Below are 20,552 nucleotides of genomic sequence, written 5' to 3'. Positions count from 1 at the left end.
CATTGCCTATCTGCCGGGCCTATTGTGTCCACACATATTATTCCCCTGTGCCCCGCACCATCTTTATCCCAGGTACTCCCCTCTACAGCCTGTGCCCCAAGCTCCCTCCTCTGAACCTCGTCCTCCCGCCTTAACGCCCTCTACCTCGCCTTCCCACCTCAGCGTCCTGTGCCCCGCCTTCATTCCTCCTGTGCCCCACCTTCATTCCTCCTGTGCCCCGCCTTCATTCCTCCTGTGCCCCACCTTCATTCCTCCTGTGCCCCGCCTTCATTCCTCCTGTGCCCCGCCTTCATTCCTCCTGCGCCCCGCCTTCATTCCTCCTGTGCCCCGCCTTCATTCCTCCTGTGCCCTGCCTTCATTCCTCCTGTGCCCCACCTTCATTCCTCCTGTGCCCCGCCTTCATTCCTCCTGTGCCCCGCATTCATTCCTCCTGTGCCCCGCCTTCATTCCTCCTGCACCCCGCCTTCATTCCTCCTGTGCCCCGCCTTCATTCCTCCTGCGCCCCGCCTTCATTCCTCCTGTGCCCCGCCTTCATTCCTCCTGCGCCCCGCCTTCATTCCTCCTGTGCCCCGCCTTCATTCCTCCTGCGCCCCGCCTTCATTCCTCCTGCGCCCCGCCTTCATTCCTCCTGTGCCCCGCCTTCATTCCTCCTGTGCCCCGCCTTCATTCCTCCTGTGCCCCACCTTCATTCCTCCTGTGCCCCGCCTTCATTCCTCCTGTGCCCCGCCTTCATTCCTCCTGTGCCCCGCCTTCATTCCGCCTGTGCCCCGCCTTCATTCCTCCTGCGCCCCGCCTTCATTCCTCCTGTGCCCCGCCTTCATTCCTCCTGTGCCCCGCCTTCATTACGCCTGTGCCCTGCCTTCATTCCTCCTGTGCCCCGCCTTCATTCCTCCTGTGCCCCGCCTTCATTCCTCCTGTGCCCCGCCTTCATTCCTCCTGTGCCCCGCCTTCATTACGCCTGTGCCCCGCCTTCATTCCTTCTGTGCCCCGCCTTCATTCCTCCTGTGCCCACCTTCATTCCTCCTGTTCCCCGCCTTCATTACGCCTGTGCCCTGCCTTCATTCCTCCTGTGCCCCGCCTTCATTCCTCCTGCGCCCCACCTTCATTCCTCCTGTGCCCCACCTTCATTCCTCCTGTGCCCCGCCTTCATTCCTTCTGTGCCCCGCCTTCATTCCTCCTGTGCCCCGCCTTCATTCCTCCTGCACCCCGCCTTCATTCCTCCTGTGCCCCGCCTTCATTCCTCCTGCGCCCCGCCTTCATTCCTCCTGTGCCCCGCCTTCATTCCTCCTGCGCCCCGCCTTCATTCCTCCTGTGCCCCGCCTTCATTCCTCCTGCGCCCCGCCTTCATTCCTCCTGCGCCCCGCCTTCATTCCTCCTGTGCCCCGCCTTCATTCCTCCTGCGCCCCGCCTTCATTCCTCCTGTGCCCCGCCTTCATTCCTCCTGTGCCCCGCCTTCATTCCTCCTGTGCCCCGCCTTCATTCCTCCTGTGCCCCGCCTTCATTCCTCCTGTGCCCCACCTTCATTCCTCCTGTGTCCCGCCTTCATTACGCCTGTGCCCTGCCTTCATTCCTCCTGTGCCCCGCCTTCATTCCTCCTGTGCCCCGCCTTCATTCCTCCTGTGCCCCGCCTTCATTCCTCCTGTGCCCCGCCTTCATTCCTTCTGTGCCCCGCCTTCATTCCTCCTGTGCCCCACCTTCATTCCTCCTGTGCCCCGCCTTCATTACGCCTGTGCCCGTCCTTCATTCCTCCTGTGCCCCGCCTTCATTCCTCCTGTGCCCCGCCTTCATTCCTCCTGTGCCCCGCCTTCATTCCTCCTGTGCCCCGCCTTCATTACGCCTGTGCCCCGCCTTCATTCCTTCTGTGCCCCGCCTTCATTCCTCCTGTGCCCCACCTTCATTCCTCCTGTTCCCCGCCTTCATTACGCCTGTGCCCTGCCTTCATTCCTCCTGTGCCCCGCCTTCATTCCTCCTGTGCCCCGCCTTCATTCCTCCTGTGCCCCGCATTCCCACCTCAGCATCCTGTGCCCCATTTTCTGATACAGCCCCCTATACCCTGTCTTCCCACCTCTGTATCCTTTGCTCCGCTCTCCACCCTCCTGTGCCCGGCCTTTATGGTCTGGCACCCTATGCCCTACCTTCCCACCTCTGTACAATATGCCCCGTTCTCCTGCCTTCCAGCCTCCTGTGCCCTCTAACCTTAACATCCTTTGCCTTCTGATCCGGCACCCTAAACCCGGCCTTCCCACCTCTGTTCCCCATGATCCGTCCTCCAGCCTCCTTTGCCCCGCCCTCTTGCCACTTTTGCCCCACCCTTCTGATCCGGCACCCTATACTCCGACTTCCCACCTGTTTATCTTATGTTCCGCCCTCCAACTTTGGCGTCCTTTGACCTCCCCTTCCGCAGCACTCTGTACCCTACCTTCCCACCTCTGTACCCTATGCCTCGCCCTCCAGCCTCCGGTGCCCCACCCGTCTGATACGGCACCCTATACCCTGTCTTCCCACCTCTGTACCCTATGCCTCGCCCTCCTGCCTCCTGTGCCCCATCCGTCTGATTCGGCACCCTATACCCTGTCTTCCCACCTCTGTACCCTATGCCTCACCCTCCTGCCTCCTGTGCCCCACCCGTCTGATTCGGCACCCTATATCCTGTCTTCCCACCTCTGTACCCTATGCCTCGCCCTCCAGCCTCCTGTGCCCCACCCGTCTGATTCGGCACCCTATACCCTGTCTTCCCACCTCTGTACCCTATGCCTCGCTCTCCAGCCTCCTGTGCTCCACCCGTCTGATTCGGCACCCTATATCCTGTCTTCCCACCTCTGTACCCTATGCCTCACCCTCCAGCCTTCTGTGCTCCACCCGTCTGATTCGGCACCCTATATCCTGTCTTCCCACCTCTGTACCCTATGCCTCGCCCTCCAGCCTCCTGTGCCCCACCCGTCTGATTCGGCACCCTATATCCTGTCTTCCCACCTCTGTACCCTATGCCTCGCTCTCCAGCCTCCTGTGCTCCACCTGTCTGATTCGGCACCCTATACCCTGTCTTCCCACCTCTGTACCCTATGCCTCGCTCTCCAGCCTCCTGTGCTCCACCTGTCTGATTCGGCACCCTATATCCTGTCTTCCCACCTCTGTACCCTATGCCTCGCCCTCCAGCCTCCTGTGCCCCACCCGTCTGATTCGGCACCCTATACCCTGTCTTCCCACCTCTGTACCCTATGCCTCGCTCTCCAGCCTCCTGTGCTCCACCTGTCTGATTCGGCACCCTATGTCCTGTCTTCCCACCTCTGTACCCTATGCCTCACCCTCCAGCCTCCTGTGCTCCAACTGTCTGATTTGGCACCCTATACCCTGTCTTCCCACCTCTGTACCCTATGCCTCGCTCTCCAGCCTCCTATGCTCCACCTGTCTGATTCGGCACCCTATACCCTGTCTTCCCACCTCTGTACCCTATGCCTCACCCTCCAGCCTCCTGTGCCCCACCCGTCTGATTCGGCACCCTATATCCTGTCTTCCCACCTCTGTACCCTATGCCTCGCTCTCCAGCCTCCTGTGCTCCACCCGTCTGATTCGGCACCCTATATCCTGTCTTCCCACCTCTGTACCCTATGCCTCACCCTCCAGCCTCCTGTGCTCCACCCGTCTGATTCGGCACCCTATATCCTGTCTTCCCACCTCTGTACCCTATGCCTCGCCCTCCAGCCTCCTGTGCCCCACCCGTCTGATTCGGCACCCTATATCCTGTCTTCCCACCTCTGTACCCTATGCCTCGCTCTCCAGCCTCCTGTGCTCCACCTGTCTGATTCGGCACCCTATACCCTGTCTTCCCACCTCTGTACCCTATGCCTCGCTCTCCAGCCTCCTGTGCTCCACCTGTCTGATTCGGCACCCTATATCCTGTCTTCCCACCTCTGTACCCTATGCCTCGCCCTCCAGCCTCCTGTGCCCCACCCGTCTGATTCGGCACCCTATACCCTGTCTTCCCACCTCTGTACCCTATGCCTCGCTCTCCAGCCTCCTGTGCTCCACCTGTCTGATTCGGCACCCTATGTCCTGTCTTCCCACCTCTGTACCCTATGCCTCACCCTCCAGCCTCCTGTGCTCCAACTGTCTGATTTGGCACCCTATACCCTGTCTTCCCACCTCTGTACCCTATGCCTCGCTCTCCAGCCTCCTGTGCTCCACCTGTCTGATTCGGCACCCTATACCCTGTCTTCCCACCTCTGTACCCTATGCCTCACCCTCCAGCCTCCTGTGCCCCACCCGTCTGATTCGGCACCCTATATCCTGTCTTCCCACCTCTGTACCCTATGCCTCACCCTCCAGCCTCCTGTGCCCCACCCGTCTGATTCGGCACCCTATACCCTGTCTTCCCACCTCTGTAACCTATGCCTCACCCTCCAGCCTCCTGTGCTCCACCCGTCTGATTCGGCACCCTATACCCTGTCTTCCCACCTCTGTACCCTATGCCTCACCCTCCTGCCTCCTGTGCCCCACCCGTCTGATTTGGCACCCTATATCCTATCTTCCCACCTCTGTACCCTATGCCTCACCTTCCAGCCTCCTGTGCCCCACCCGTCTGATTCGGCACCCTATACCCTGTCTTCCCACCTCTGTACCCTATGCCTCGCTCTCCAGCCTCCTGTGCTCCACCTGTCTGATTCGGCACCCTATACCCTGTCTTCCCACCTCTGTACCCTATGCCTCACCCTCCAGCCTCCTGTGCCCCACCCGTCTGATTCGGCACCCTATATCCTGTCTTCCCACCTCTGTACCCTATGCCTCACCCTCCAGCCTCCTGTGCCCCACCCGTCTGATTCGGCACCCTATATCCTGTCTTCCCACCTCTGTACCCTATGCCTCGCTCTCCAGCCTCCTGTGCTCCACCTGTCTGATTCGGCACCCTATACCCTGTCTTCCCACCTCTGTACCCTATGCCTCACCCTCCAGCCTCCTGTGCCCCACCCGTCTGATTCGGCACCCTATACCCTGTCTTCCCACCTCTGTAACCTATGCCTCACCCTCCAGCCTCCTGTGCTCCACCCGTCTGATTCGGCACCCTATACCCTGTCTTCCCACCTCTGTACCCTATGCCTCACCCTCCAGCCTCCTGTGCTCCACCCGTCTGATTCGGCACCCTATACCCTGTCTTCCCACCTCTGTACCCTATGCCTCACCCTCCTGCCTCCTGTGCCCCACCCGTCTGATTCGGCACCCTATACCCTGTCTTCCCACCTCTGTACCCTATGCCTCGCCCTCCAGCCTCCTGTGCCCCACCCGTCTGATTCGGCACCCTATACCCTGTCTTCCCACCTCTGTACCCTATGCCTCGCCCTCCTGCCTCCTGTGCTCCACCCGTCTGATTCGGCACCCTATACCCTGTCTTCCCACCTCTGTACCCTATGCCTCACCCTCCAGCCTCCTGTGCCCCACCCATCTGATTCGGCACCCTATACCCTGTCTTCCCACCTCTGTAACCTATGCCTCACCCTCCAGCCTCCTGTGCTCCACCCGTCTGATTCGGCACCCTATACCCTGTCTTCCCACCTCTGTACCCTATGCCTCACCCTCCAGCCTCCTGTGCCCCACCCGTCTGATTCGGCACCCTATATCCTGTCTTCCCACCTCTGTACCCTATGCCTCACCCTCCTGCCTCCTGTGCCCCACCCGTCTGATTCGGCACCCTATACCCTGTCTTCCCACCTCTGTACCCTATGCCTCACCCTCCAGCCTCCTGTGCTCCACCCGTCTGATTCGGCACCCTATATCCTGTCTTCCCACCTCTGTACCCTATGCCTCACCCTCCTGCCTCCTGTGCCCCACCCGTCTGATTCGGCACCCTATACCCTGTCTTCCCACCTCTGTACCCTATGCCTCACCCTCCAGCCTCCTGTGCTCCACCCGTCTGATTCGGCACCCTATACCCTGTCTTCCCACCTCTGTACCCTATGCCTCGCCCTCCAGCCTCCTGTGCTCCACTTGTCTGATTCGGCACCCTATACCCTGTCTTCCCACCTCTGTACCCTATGCCTCACCCTCCAGCCTCCTGTGCCCCACCAGTCTGATTCGGCACCCTATATCCTGTCTTCCCACCTCTGTACCCTATGCCTCACCCTCCAGCCTCCTGTGCCCCACCAGTCTGATTCGGCACCCTATATCCTGTCTTCCCACCTCTGTACCCTATGCCTCACCCTCCAGCCTCCTGTGCCCCACCCGTCTGATTCGGCACCCTATACCCTGTCTTCCCACCTCTGTACCCTATGCCTCACCCTCCAGCCTCCTGTGCTCCACTTGTCTGATTCGGCATCCTATATCCTGTCTTCCCACCTCTGTACCCTATGCCTCACCCTCCAGCCTCCTGTGCCCCACCCGTCTGATTTGGCACCCTATACCCTGTCTTCCCACCTCTGTACCCTATGCCTCACCCTCCAGCCTCCTGTGCCCCACCAGTCTGATTTGGCACCCTATACCCTGTCTTCCCACCTCTGTACCCTATGCCTCACCCTCCTGCCTCCTGTGCCCCACCCGTCTGATTCGGCACCCTATATCCTGTCTTCCCACCTCTGTACCCTATGCCTCACCCTCCTGCCTCCTGTGCCCCACCCGTCTGATTCGGCACCCTATACCCTGTCTTCCCACCTCTGTACCCTATGCCTCACCCTCCAGCCTCCTGTGCCCCACCCGTCTGATTCGGCACCCTATACCCTGTCTTCCCACCTCTGTACCCTATGCCTCGCCCTCCAGCCTCCTGTGCTCCACCCGTCTGATTCGGCACCCTATACCCTGTCTTCCCACCTCTGTACCCTATGCCTCGCCCTCCAGCCTCCTGTGCCCCATCCGTCTGATTCGGCACCCTATACCCTGTCTTCCCACCTCTGTAACCTATGCCTCACCCTCCAGCCTCCTGTGCTCCACCCGTCTGATTTGGCACCCTATACCCTGTCTTCCCACCTCTGTACCCTATGCCTCACCCTCCAGCCTCCTGTTCCCCACCCGTCTGATTCGGCACCCTATATCCTGTCTTCCCACCTGTGTACCCTATGCCTCACCCTCCTGCCTCCTGTGCCCCATCCGTCTGATTCGGCACCCTATACCCTGTCTTCCCACCTCTGTACCCTATGCCTCACCCTCCTGCCTCCTGTGCCCCACCCGTCTGATTCGGCACCCTATATCCTGTCTTCCCACCTCTGTACCCTATGCCTCACCCTCCTGCCTCCTGTGCCCCATCCGTCTGATTCGGCACCCTATACCCTGTCTTCCCACCTCTGTACCCTATGCCTCACCCTCCAGCCTCCTGTGCCCCACCCGTCTGATTCGGCACCCTATATCCTGTCTTCCCACCTCTGTACCCTATGCCTCACCCTCCTGCCTCCTGTGCCCCACCCGTCTGATTCGGCACCCTATACCCTGTCTTCCCACCTCTGTACCCTATGCCTCACCCTCCAGCCTCCTGTGCCCCATCCGTCTGATTCGGCACCCTATACCCTGTCTTCCCACCTCTGTACCCTATGCCTCACCCTCCAGCCTCCTGTGCCCCACCCGTCTGATTCGGCACCCTATATCCTGTCTTCCCACCTGTGTACCCTATGCCTCACCCTCCTGCCTCCTGTGCCCCATCCGTCTGATTCGGCACCCTATATCCTGTCTTCCCACCTCTGTACCCTATGCCTCACCCTCCAGCCTCCTGTGCCCCACCCGTCTGATTCGGCACCCTATATCCTGTCTTCCCACCTGTGTACCCTATGCCTCGCCCTCCAGCCTCCTGTGCCCCACCCGTCTGATTCGGCACCCTATACCCTGTCTTCCCACCTCTGTACCCTATGCCTCACCCTCCAGCCTCCTGTGCCCCATCCGTCTGATTCGGCACCCTATATCCTGTCTTCCCACCTCTGTACCCTATGCCTCACCCTCCTGCCTCCTGTGCCCCACCCGTCTGATTCGGCACCCTATACCCTGTCTTCCCACCTCTGTACCCTATGCCTCACCCTCCTGTGCTCCACCCGTCTGATTCGGCACCCTATATCCTGTCTTCCCACTTCTGTACCCTATGCCTCACCCTCCAGCCTCCTGTGCCCCACCCGTCTGATTCGGCACCCTATACCCTGTCTTCGCACCTCTGTACCCTATGCCTCACCCTCCAGCCTCCTGTGCCCCACCCGTCTGATTCGGCACCCTATACTCTGTCTTCCCACCTCTGTACCCTATGCCTCACCCTCCAGCCTCCTGTGCCCCACCCGTCTGATTCGGCACCCTATACCCTGTCTTCCCACCTCTGTACCCTATGCCTCACCCTCCAGCCTCCTGTGCCCCACCCGTCTGATTCGGCACCCTATATCCTGTCTTCCCACCTGTGTACCCTATGCCTCACCCTCCAGCCTCCTGTGCCCCACCCGTCTGATTCGGCACCCTATACCCTGTCTTCCCACCTCTGTACCCTATGCCTCGCTCTCCAGCCTCCTGTGCCCCACCCGTCTGATTCAGCACCCTATACCCTGTCTTCCCACCTCTGTACCCTATGCCTCACCCTCCTGCCTCCTGTGCCCCACCCGTCTGATTCGGCACCCTATACCCTGTCTTCCCACCTCTGTACCCTATGCCTCACCCTCCAGCCTCCTGTGCTCCACCCGTCTGATTCGGCACCCTATACCCTGTCTTCCCACCTCTGTACCCTATGCCTCGCCCTCCTGCCTCCTGTGCTCCACCCGTCTGATTCGGCACCCTATACTCTGTCTTCCCACCTCTGTACCCTATGCCTCACCCTCCAGCCTCCTGTGCTCCACCCGTCTGATTCGGCACCCTATATCCTGTCTTCCCACCTCTGTACCCTATGCCTCACCCTCCTGCCTCCTGTGCTCCACCCGTCTGATTCGGCACCCTATACCCTGTCTTCCCACCTCTGTACCCTATGCCTCACCCTCCTGCCTCCTGTGCTCCACCCGTCTGATTCGGCACCCTATACCCTGTCTTCCCACCTCTGTACCCTATGCCTCACCCTCCAGCCTCCTGTGCTCCACCCGTCTGATTCGGCACCCTATACCCTGTCTTCCCACCTCTGTACCCTATGCCTCGCCCTCCAGCCTCCTGTGCCCCACCCGTCTGATTCGGCACCCTATACCCTGTCTTCCCACCTCTGTACCCTATGCCTCGCCCTCCTGCCTCCTGTGCTCCACCCGTCTGATTCGGCACCCTATACTCTGTCTTCCCACCTCTGTACCCTATGCCTCGCCCTCCAGCCTCCTGTGCTCCACCAGTCTGATTCGGCACCCTATACCCTGTCTTCCCACCTCTGTACCCTATGCCTCACCCTCCTGCCTCCTGTGCTCCACCCGTCTGATTCGGCACCCTATACCCTGTCTTCCCACCTCTGTACCCTATGCCTCACCCTCCTGCCTCCTGTGCTCCACCCGTCTGATTCGGCACCCTATACCCTGTCTTCCCACCTCTGTACCCTATGCCTCACCCTCCAGCCTCCTGTGCCCCACCCGTCTGATTCGGCACCCTATACCCTGTCTTCCCACCTCTGTACCCTATGCCTCGCCCTCCTGCCTCCTGTGCTCCACCCGTCTGATTCGGCACCCTATACTCTGTCTTCCCACCTCTGTACCCTATGCCTCGCCCTCCAGCCTCCTGTGCTCCACCAGTCTGATTCGGCACCCTATACCCTGTCTTCCCACCTCTGTACCCTATGCCTCACCCTCCTGCCTCCTGTGCCCTCTCTGATGCCCCTGTGGCATCTACAGTCCCAGCAATCTTTACCTGTTTTGCCAGCCATACTTCAGAGACAATTTCATATTTCTGTAACAGAAAATTTGTAGCAATGAATGTGAGAAGTGAGGAGTCCAGAATCCCCACTAACCCGACCAGTGAGGGTCCGGGGGGCTCATGATCTGCAGTATTGTGGTGGAGATAGGGGTGATGTAACCTCTTACTTTGCTGCAGGCCCCGGTGGTGGTGTCACAGACAGTGAGGATGGAAATGTTCTGCAGCCGGTTCAGCCATCTGACCACGGCCTGGGTGTTACTGATCCACTTCATCATTGTGATGTAATAATCCCTGAGGGAGGAAGAGGAAGAAAGTGAAAGATAATAGGGGGCACAGAGGAGGAGAAGGGAAACAAAGGATGAGGGGATGAAGAGGAGGTGAGGGCGAGACAAAGGAAAGGTGAAGGGGAGAAAAAGAGGTGAGGGGGAGACAAAGTGAAATGCTGGTGGGTGTGGACCCCGGAAGGGTTTGACTAAGCGACTATCTAGTTTTCATAAGGGCCTCTGATGGCGAGGTTAGACTTGGCTGCAGGTAGTCACCAGGTACCACTCCACCGCAAAGACTAAACGTGGTCAGAGGGTCTGAGGTCGGGGCAGGAAGCACTGGATCAGTAGGAGTAGCTGAGGTCAGGAATGAAGAGGTCAGACAGGACCGGAGAACTAGCTGAGTCAGCAACCGGAAGCAGAATACAGAAGAAAGCATACACATGAACAAACTGTGCAGGAACCAACATTCGGCCAAGAGGTGGTGGGAGGAGCTGCCTTATATAGAGCCTGCTTGCATGGGATAAGCCAGGGAGCCAGATCTCTGGAGGGTTAAATTACTACAGAGACCTGCCACGCTCCTCCTAAGGCCAGATGGAACCACCATGCTTAGTAGCGATGCAAAGGAGTGAAGTAGGAAACAAACCTCAGCGTACCGACTTGATGCGAGCAGACTCCGCATGGTGACCATGGTGAGTGGGACTGTGCTGAGAAGGGTTATTGCTGTGACACTACCCTCCCCTTCCCCCTTTCTTTAGATCAGCTCAATGGAGAAACCGTTCAAGAATTGCAGGGGTGTAGATGTTGTCGGCAGGCTCCCAAGACCTCTCTTCAGGACCGAAACCCTTCCAATCATCTAGATAGAAGGTCTAACTCTGCACCTTCTTGGAATCCAAGATGTACTTTACCTCAAACATGTCTGAGGGACCCTCAGGCACAGGCGTAAAGATCAGAGTAAACAGCTTGGAGAAATTGTTAAGGACCACTGGTTTGAGGAGGAAGACATGGAAGGAATTGGGGATCCGTAGGCTCACCGGGCATAAGCCGGATCCCTCGTACAGACTGACTGTCCAGAAGAGGGTTGGCAGGACGTGGCGGTGGACAGACCCAGCAGCTGGGTTGCCACCACATTGACGGCCTGCATCAGCTAGTCCTGAAGCTTACGCTGAGAGCATATCTCCTCGTACAGAGCTTGAACTGCCGTCTTGGGGTCCCTGGATCTTGAATGGTCGGGTCCATGGCCCGAACGTACTGTAACGCTGGGGGGTGTGGACCCACTGCGCCATGTGCCGGGCTTACCCTGGAGGGGCGTGACTAAGTGACTACTTGGTTTTCGCTATGGCCTCTGGTGGCGAGGTTAGGCTTGGCTGCAGGTAGTCGACGGGTACCATTCCAGGGCAGTCCACGGGTCTGTGGCAGCTGACAGGAGGGTCAGTGGCACGGGTACGTGGTACAGAAGGGCAAAGAGTAAACGTGGCCAGACAGTCTGAGGTCGGGGCAGGTAGCACAGGATCAGTAGGAGTAGCTGAGGTCAGGGGTGGAGAGGATAGGCAGGACGGGAGAACTAGCTGAGTCAGCAACCGGAAGCAGAATACAGAAGAAAGCATACACATGAACAAACTGTGCAGGAACCAACATTCAAGCAAGGGGTTGTGGGAGGAGCTGCCTTCTATAGAGCCTCCTCTAATGGGACAGACCGGGGAGCCAGATCTCTCCAGGACACAGCAGGGTTAAATTCCTACAGAGACCGACCATGCCCCACTAAGGCCAGATGGAACCACCATGCTTAGTAACGGTGCAAAGGAGTGAAGCAGGAAACAAACCTCAGCGAACCAACAGGAGACGACACGCGGTGACCATGGTGAGGGGGGCGACGCTGAGAAGACACACGGGTTATTGCCGTGACAAAAAAAAGGTGAGGGAGAGACAACGAGGGGGTGAGGGAAGAAGAGGAGGCAAATTGGAAGATGGGTAGAGACGAAGAGGAGGTGAGAGGCAGACAACGTGGAGGAGGGGTAGGTATGAAGAGAAAGTAAGGGGAAAACAAAGAGGAGGTCAGAGGGAGACAAAGTGTAAGAGGAGTAAAAAGGAAAAAGGTGGTGGGGAACAAAGCAGGTGGGGAGACATAAAGCAAGTGGATGACAAAGAGGAGGTATGGGGCACAAAGGAGGTAAGTGGCAGACAAAATGGAGGAGGAAAAAACGAAAAGGAGGTGAGGGGGAGATAAACAGGTGTTGAGGTGAAGGGAAGTAGGGGTAGACATGAAGAGGAGGTGAGGGAAAGGATGTGAGGGGGAGATGAAGAGAAGGTGAGGAGCAGATGAAGAGAAGGTGAAGGGGAGACAAAGCGGATAAGAGATAGACATGAAGAGGAGGTGAGGAAAAGGATGTGAGGGGGAGATGAAGAGAAGGTGAGGAGCAGATGAAGAGAAGGTGAAGGGGAGACAAAGCGGATAAGAGATAGACATGAAGAGGAGGTGAGGAAAAGGATGTGAGGGGGAGATGAAGAGAAGGTGAGGAGCAGATGAAGAGAAGGTGAAGGGGAGACAAAGCGGATAAGAGATAGACATGAAGAGGAGGTGAGGAAAAGGATGTGAGGGGGAGATGAAGAGAAGGTGAGGAGCAGATGAAGAGAAGGTGAAGGGGAGACAAAGCGGATAAGAGATAGACATGAAGTGAGGGAAAGGATGTGAGGGGGAGATGAAGAGGGAATAAAAAGAGAAAGGAGTGAGACAAAGAAAGGTGGGATGAAGAGGAGGTGGTTGGAGAAACATAAAAGAAGGACACAGATAAGACGAGGAGGGCGGAATACATGTAAGAGGAGGACAGTGAAGAAGAGGTAGGAGGAAAGACAAAGAAGAGAATGTGTGGGGGGCAAGGTGTGGGAGAGTGGTGGCCAAAGAGGAGGACAGGGGGAAGGGAGGAATCTGATGTGGAAGAAGTAAGGCTGAAGAGGAGAGGTGGAAACCAAGAGAGAAGATGAAAAGGGGACCGAAGGCAAATTGGAGAATGGGAGAGGAAGACTATGGGGGAAAAAAATGAAAAAGAAGGGTGGACATAGAGGAAGTGGATTGAAGAATAGCCGTGAAGACAAAGACGGAAGGAGAAATAGAAGGACATGGAGACATAAGGGAAATTTGTGTATGGGTAGGGTATAGTCCTGTATTATATACCTCGGTCCGGTATCTGCCCTGTATTATATACCCCGGTCCGGTATCTGCCCTGTATTATATACCCCGGTCCGGTATCTGCCCTGTATTATATACTCCGGTCCGGTATCTGCCCTGTATTATATACTCCGGTCCGGTATCTGCGCTGTATTATATACCCCGGTCCGGTATCTGCCCTGTATTATATACCCCGGTCCGGTATCTGCCCTGTATTATATACCCCAGTCCTGTATCTACCCTGTATTATATACCCCGGTCCGGTATCTGCCATGTATTATATACCTCCAGTCCTGTATTATATACCCCCGGTCCTGTATTATATACCTCAGGTCCAGTATTATATACCCCCGGTCCTGTATTATATACCCCTGTTCCTGTATTATATACCCCCGGTCCTGTATTATATACCCCTGGTCCTGTATTATATACCTCCAGTCCTGTATTATATACCCCCGGTCATGTATTATATACCCCCGGTCCTGTATTATATACCCCTGGTCCTGTATTATATACCTCCAGTCCTGTATTATATACCCCCGGTCATGTATTATATACCCCCGGTCCTGTATTATATACCTGCGGTCCTGTATTATATACCTCAGGTCCAGTATTATATACCCCCGGTCCTGTATTATATACCCCTGTTCCTGTATTATATACCCCCGGTCCTGTATTATATACCTGCGGTCCTGTATTATATACCTCAGGTCCAGTATTATATACCCCCGGTCCTGTATTATATACCCCTGTTCCTGTATTATATATCCCCGGTCCTGTATTATATACCTGCGGTCCTGTATTATATACCTCAGGTCCAGTATTATATACCTCCAGTCCTGTATTATATACCCCCAGTCCTGTATTATATACCCCCGGTCCTGTGTTATATACCTGCGGTCCTGTATTATATACCTCAGGTCCTGTATTATATACCCCCGGTCCTGTATTATATACCTCCGGTCCAGTACTATATACCCCCGGTCCTGTATTATATACCCCCGGTCCTGTATTATATACCTCAGGTCCAGTATTATATACCCCCGGTCCTGTATTATATACCCCTGTTCCTGTATTATATACCCCCGGTCCTGTATTATATACCCCTGGTCCTGTATTATATACCTCCAGTCCTGTATTATATACCCCCGGTCATGTATTATATACCCCCGGTCCTGTATTATATACCTCCAGTCTTGTATTATATATCTTTGGTCCTGTATTATATACCCCCAGTCCTGTATTATATACCTGCGGTCCTGTATTATATACCCCCGGTCATGTATTATATACCCCCGGTCCTGTATTATATACCCCTGGTCCTGTATTATATACCCCCGGTCCTGTATTATATACCTCCAGTCCTGTATTATATACCCCTGTTCCTGTATTATATACCCCCGGTCCTGTATTATATACCCCCGGTCCTGTATTATATATACCCCCGGTCCAGTAATATATACCCCCGGTCCTGTATTATATACCTCCAGTCCTGTATTATATATACCCCCGGTCCAGTAATATATACCCCCGGTCCTGTATTATATACCCCCGGTCCTGTATTATATACCTTTGGTCCTGTATTATATACCCCCGGTCCAGTATTATATACCCCCGGTCCAGTACTATATACCCCGGGTCCTGTATTATATATCCCCGGCCCTGTATTATATACCCCCGGTCCTGTATTATATATCCCCGGTCCTGTATTATATATCCCCGGTCCTGTATTATATATCCCCGGTCCTGTATTATATACCCCCGGTCCTGTATTATATATCCCCGGTCCTGTATTATATATCCCCGGTCCTGTATTATATACCCCCGGTCCTGTATTATATATCCCTGGTCCTGCATTATATACCCCCGGTCCTGTATTATATATCCCCGGTCCTGTATTATATACCCCCGGCCCTGTATTATATACCTCCAGTCCTGTGTTATAAACCCCCGGTCCAGTATTATATACCCCGGTCCTGTATTATATACCTCCGGTCCTGTATTATATACCCACAGTCCTGTATTATATACCTTCAGTCCTGTGTTATAAACCCCCGGTCCAGTATTATATACCCCCAGTCCTGTGTTATAAACCCCCGGTCCTGTATTATATATCCCCGGTCCTGTATTATATACCCCCGGTCCTGTATTATATACCTCCGGTCCTGTATTATATACCCCCGGTCCTGCATTATATACCCCCAGTCCTGTGTTATAAACCCCCGGTCCTGTATTATATATCCCCGGTCCTGTATTATATACCCCCGGTCCTGTATTATATATCCCCGGTCCTGTATTATATATCCCCGGCCCTGTATTATATACCTCCAGTCCTGTGTTATAAACCCCCGGTCCAGTATTATATACCCCGGTCCTGTATTATATACCCCCGGTCCTGTATTATATACCTCCGGTCCTGTATTATATACCCCCGGTCCTGTATTATATACCTCCGGTCCTGTATTATATACCCCCAGTCCTGTATTATATACCTCCAGTCCTGTATTATATACCCCCGATCCTGTATTATATACCCCCAGTCCTGTGTTATAAACCCCCGGTCCTGTATTATATATCCCCGGTCCTGTATTATATACCTCCGGTCCTGTATTATATACCCCCGGTCCTGTATTATATATCTGCGGTCCTGTATTATATACCTGCGGTCCTGTATTATATACCCCCGTTCCTGTATTATATACCCCTGTTCCTGTATTATATACCCCCGGTCCTGTATTATATACCCCCGGTCCTGTATTATATACCCCTGGTCCTGTATTATATACCTCCAGTCCTGTATTATATACCCCCAGTCCTGTATTATATACCCCCGGTCCTGTGTTATATACCAGCGGTCCTGTATTATATACCCCCGGTCCTGTATTATATACCCCTGTTCCTGTATTATATACCCCCGGTCCTGTATTATATACCCCTGGTCCTGTATTATATACCCCCAGTCCTGTATTATATACCCCCGGTCCTGTATTATATACCCCTGTTCCTGTATTATATACCCCCGGTCCTGTATTATATACCCCCGGTCCTGTATTATATACCCCTGGTCCTGTATTATATACCCCCAGTCCTGTATTATATACCCCCGGTCCTGTGTTATATACCTGCGGTCCTGTATTATATACCCCCGGTCCTGTATTATATACCTTAGGTCCAGTATTATATACCCCCGGTCCTGTATTATATACCCCCGGTCCTGTATTATATACCCCTGGTCCTGTATTATATACCTCCAGTCCTGTATTATATACCCCCAGTCCTGTATTATATACCCCCGGTCCTGTGTTATATACCTCCAGTCCTGTATTATATACCCCCAGTCCTGTATTATATACCCCCGGTCCTGTATTATATACCTCCGGTCCTGTATTATATACCCCCAGTCCTGTATTATATACCTCCAGTCCTGTATTATATACCCCCGATCCTGTATTATATACCCCCAGTCCTGTGTTATAAACCCCCGGTCCTGTATTATATACCTCCGGTCCTGTATTATATACCCCCGGTCCTGTATTATATACCCCCGGTCCTGTATTATATACCTCCAGTCCTGTGTTATAAACCCCCGGTCCTGTATTATATACCTCCGGTCCTGTATTATATACCCCGGTCCTGTATTATATACCCCGGTCCTGTACTATATACCCCCTGTCCTGTATTATATATCCCCGGTCCTGTATTATATACCCCCGGTCCTGTATTATATACCTCCGGACCTGTATTATATATCCCCGGTCCTGTATTATATACCTCCAGTCCTGTATTATATACCTCTGGTCCTGTATTATATACCCCCGGTCCTGTATTATATATCCCCGATCCTGTATTATATACCCCCGGTCCTGTATTATATACCCCCAGTCCTGTATTATATACCTCCAGTCCTGTATTATATACCTCCAGTCTCGTATTATATATACCCCCAGTCCAGTATTATATACCCCCGGTCCTGTATTATATATCCCCGGTCATGTATTATATACCCCGGGTCCTGTATTATATACCTCCAGTCCTCTATTATATACCCCTGGTCCTGTATTATATACCCCCAGTCCTGTATTATATACCCCGGTCCTGTATTATATACCCCCAGTCCTGTATTATATACCCCCAGTCCTGTATTATATACCTCCGGTCCTGTATTATATACCCCCGGTCCTGTATTATATACACCCGGTCCTGTATTATATACCTCCAGTCCTGTATTATATACCTCCAGTCCTGTATTATATACCCCAGTCCTGTATTATATACCCCGGTCCTGTATTATATACCTCCGGTCCTGTATTATATACCTCCAGTCCTGTGTTATAAACCCCCGGTCCTGTATTATATACCCCCGGCCCTGTATTATATACCTCCAGTCCTGTGTTATAAACCCCCGGTCCAGTATTAAATACCCCGGTCCTGTATTATATACCTCCGGTCCTGTATTATATACCCCCAGTCCTGTATTATATACCTCCAGTCCTGTGTTATAAACCCCCGGTCCAGTATTATATACCCCCAGTCCTGTGTTATAAACCCCCGGTCCTGTATTATATATCCCCGGTCCTGTATTATATACCCCCGGTCCTGTATTATATACCTCCGGTCCTGTATTATATACCCCCGGTCCTGTATTATATACCCCCAGTCCTGTATTATATACCCCCGGTCCTGTATTATATACCTCCGGTCCTGTATTATATACCCCCAGTCCTATATTATATACCTCCAGTCCTGTATTATATACCTCCGGTCCTGTATTATATACCCCCAGTCCTGTATTATATATCCCCGGTCCTGTATTATATACCTCCGATCCTGTATTATATACCCCCAGTCCTGTGTTATAAACCCCCGATCCTGTATTATATACCCCCAGTCCTGTGTTATAAACCCCCGGTCCTGTATTATATACCTCCGGTCCTGTATTATATACCCCCGATCCTGTATTATATACCCCCAGTCCTGTGTTATAAACCCCCGGTCCTGTATTATATATCCCCGGTCCTGTATTATATACCCCCGGTCCTGTATTATATACCCCCAGTCCTGTATTATATACCCCCAGTCCTGTATTATATACCCCCGGTCCTGTATTATATACCTCCGGTCCTGTATTATATACCCCCAGTCCTGTATTATATACCTCCAGTCCTGTATTATATACCCCCGATCCTGTATTATATACCCCCGGTCCTGTATTATATACCTCCGGTCCTGTATTATATACCTCCGTTCCTGTATTATATACCCCCGGTCCTGTATTATATACCTCCGGTCCTGTGTTATAAACCCCCGGTCCTGCATTATATACCCCGGTCCTGTATTATATACCCCCGGTCCTGTATTATATATCCCCGGTCCTGTATTATATACCTCCGGTCATGTATTATATACCCCCGGTCCTGTATTATATACCCCTGTTCCTGTATTATATACCCCCGGTCCTGTAATATATACCCCCGGTCCTGTATTATATATACCCCCGGTCCAGTAATATATACCCCCGGTCCTGTATTATATACCTGCGGTCCTGTATTATATACCCCCGATCCTGTATTATATACCTCCAGTCCTGTGTTATAAACCCCCGGTCCTGTAATATATACTCCCGGTCCTGTATTATATATACCCCCGGTCCTGTGTTATAAACCCCCAGTCCTGTATTATATATCCCCGGTCCTGTATTATATACCCCCGGTCTTGTATTATATACCTCCGGTCATGTATTATATACCCCCGGTCCTGTATTATATACCCCCAGTCCTGTATTATATACCCCGGTCCTGTATTATATACCTCCGTTCCTGTATTATATACCCCCGGTCCTGTATTATATACCTCCAGTCCTGTGTTATAAACCCCCGGTCCTGTATTATATATCCCCGGTCCTGTATTATATACCCCCGGTCTTGTATTATATACCTCCGGTCCTGTATTATATACCCCCGGTCCTGTATTATATACCCCCAGTCCTGTGTTATAAACCCCCGGTCCTGTATTATATATCCCCGGTCCTGTATTATATACCCCCGGTCCTGTATTATATATCCCCGGTCCTGTATTATATATCCCCGGCCCTGTATTATATACCTCCAGTCCTGTGTTATAAACCCCCGGTCCAGTATTATATACCCCGGTCCTGTATTATATACCCCCGGTCCTGTATTATATACCTCCGGTCCTGTATTATATACCCCCGGTCCTGTATTATATACCTCCGGTCCTGTATTATATACCCCCAGTCCTGTATTATATACCTCCAGTCCTGTATTATATACCCCCGATCCTGTATTATATACCCTCAGTCCTGTGTTATAAACCACCGGTCCTGTATTATATACCTCCGGTCCTGTATTATATACCCCCGGTCCTGTATTATATACCTCCAGCCCTGTGTTATAAACCCCCGGTCCTGTATTATATACCTCCGGTCCTGTATTATATACCCCCAGTCCTGTATTATATACCTCCAGTCCTGTATTATATACCTCCGGTCCTGTATTATATACCCCCAGTCCTGTATTATATACCTCCAGTCCTGTATTATATACCTCCGGTCCTGTATTATATACCCCCGGTCCTGTATTATATACCCCCAGTCCTGTATTATATACCCCCGGTCCTGTATTATATACCTCCGGTCCTGTATTATATACCCCCAGTCCTGTATTATATACCTCCAGTCCTGTATTATATACCTCCGGTCCTGTATTATATACCCCCAGTCCTGTATTATATATCCCCGGTCCTGTATTATATACCTCCGATCCTGTATTATATACCCCCAGTCCTGTGTTATAAACCCCCGATCCTGTATTATATACCCCCAGTCCTGTGTTATAAACCCCCGGTCCTGTATTATATACCTCCGGTCCTGTATTATATACCCCCGATCCTGTATTATATACCCCCAGTCCTGTGTTATAAACCCCCGGTCCTGTATTATATATCCCCGGTCCTGTATTATATACCCCCGGTCCTGTATTATATACCCCCAGTCCTGTATTATATACCCCCAGTCCTGTATTATATACCCCCGGTCCTGTATTATATACCTCCGGTCCTGTATTATATACCCCCAGTCCTGTATTATATACCTCCAGTCCTGTATTATATACCCCCGATCCTGTATTATATACCCCCGGTCCTGTATTATATACCTCCGGTCCTGTATTATATACCTCCGTTCCTGTATTATATACCCCCGGTCCTGTATTATATACCTCCGGTCCTGTGTTATAAACCCCCGGTCCTGCATTATATACCCCGGTCCTGTATTATATACCCCCGGTCCTGTATTATATATCCCCGGTCCTGTATTATATACCTCCGGTCATGTATTATATACC

The 20,552-nt window shown here is 53.1% G+C and overlaps 1 protein-coding gene across 1 annotated transcript in view; it reads right to left on the bottom strand.

Annotated features, from left to right (window-relative positions):
• The window catches only part of DPP10 (dipeptidyl peptidase like 10), a 685,122-nt gene that overhangs the window by 500,051 nt on the left and 164,519 nt on the right, over positions 1 to 20,552 (bottom strand). The window contains exons 7-8 of the mRNA XM_073646140.1: positions 9,930 to 10,053; positions 9,757 to 9,795 (exon numbers count right to left, since the gene is read on the bottom strand). Of these exons, the coding sequence (XP_073502241.1) occupies positions 9,757 to 9,795; positions 9,930 to 10,053 (163 nt within the window). The remainder of the gene's footprint in view (positions 1 to 9,756; positions 9,796 to 9,929; positions 10,054 to 20,552) is intronic.

This window comes from Phyllobates terribilis, unplaced genomic scaffold (genome assembly GCF_046119375.1).
Source record: "Phyllobates terribilis strain yellow unplaced genomic scaffold, ASM4611937v1 Scaffold_9__5_contigs__length_417890890, whole genome shotgun sequence".
Classification (NCBI taxonomy): Eukaryota; Metazoa; Chordata; class Amphibia; order Anura; family Dendrobatidae; genus Phyllobates; species Phyllobates terribilis.
The sequence above is the reverse complement of the archived record's forward strand: the minus strand, read 5'-3'. Positions and strand labels throughout refer to the sequence as shown.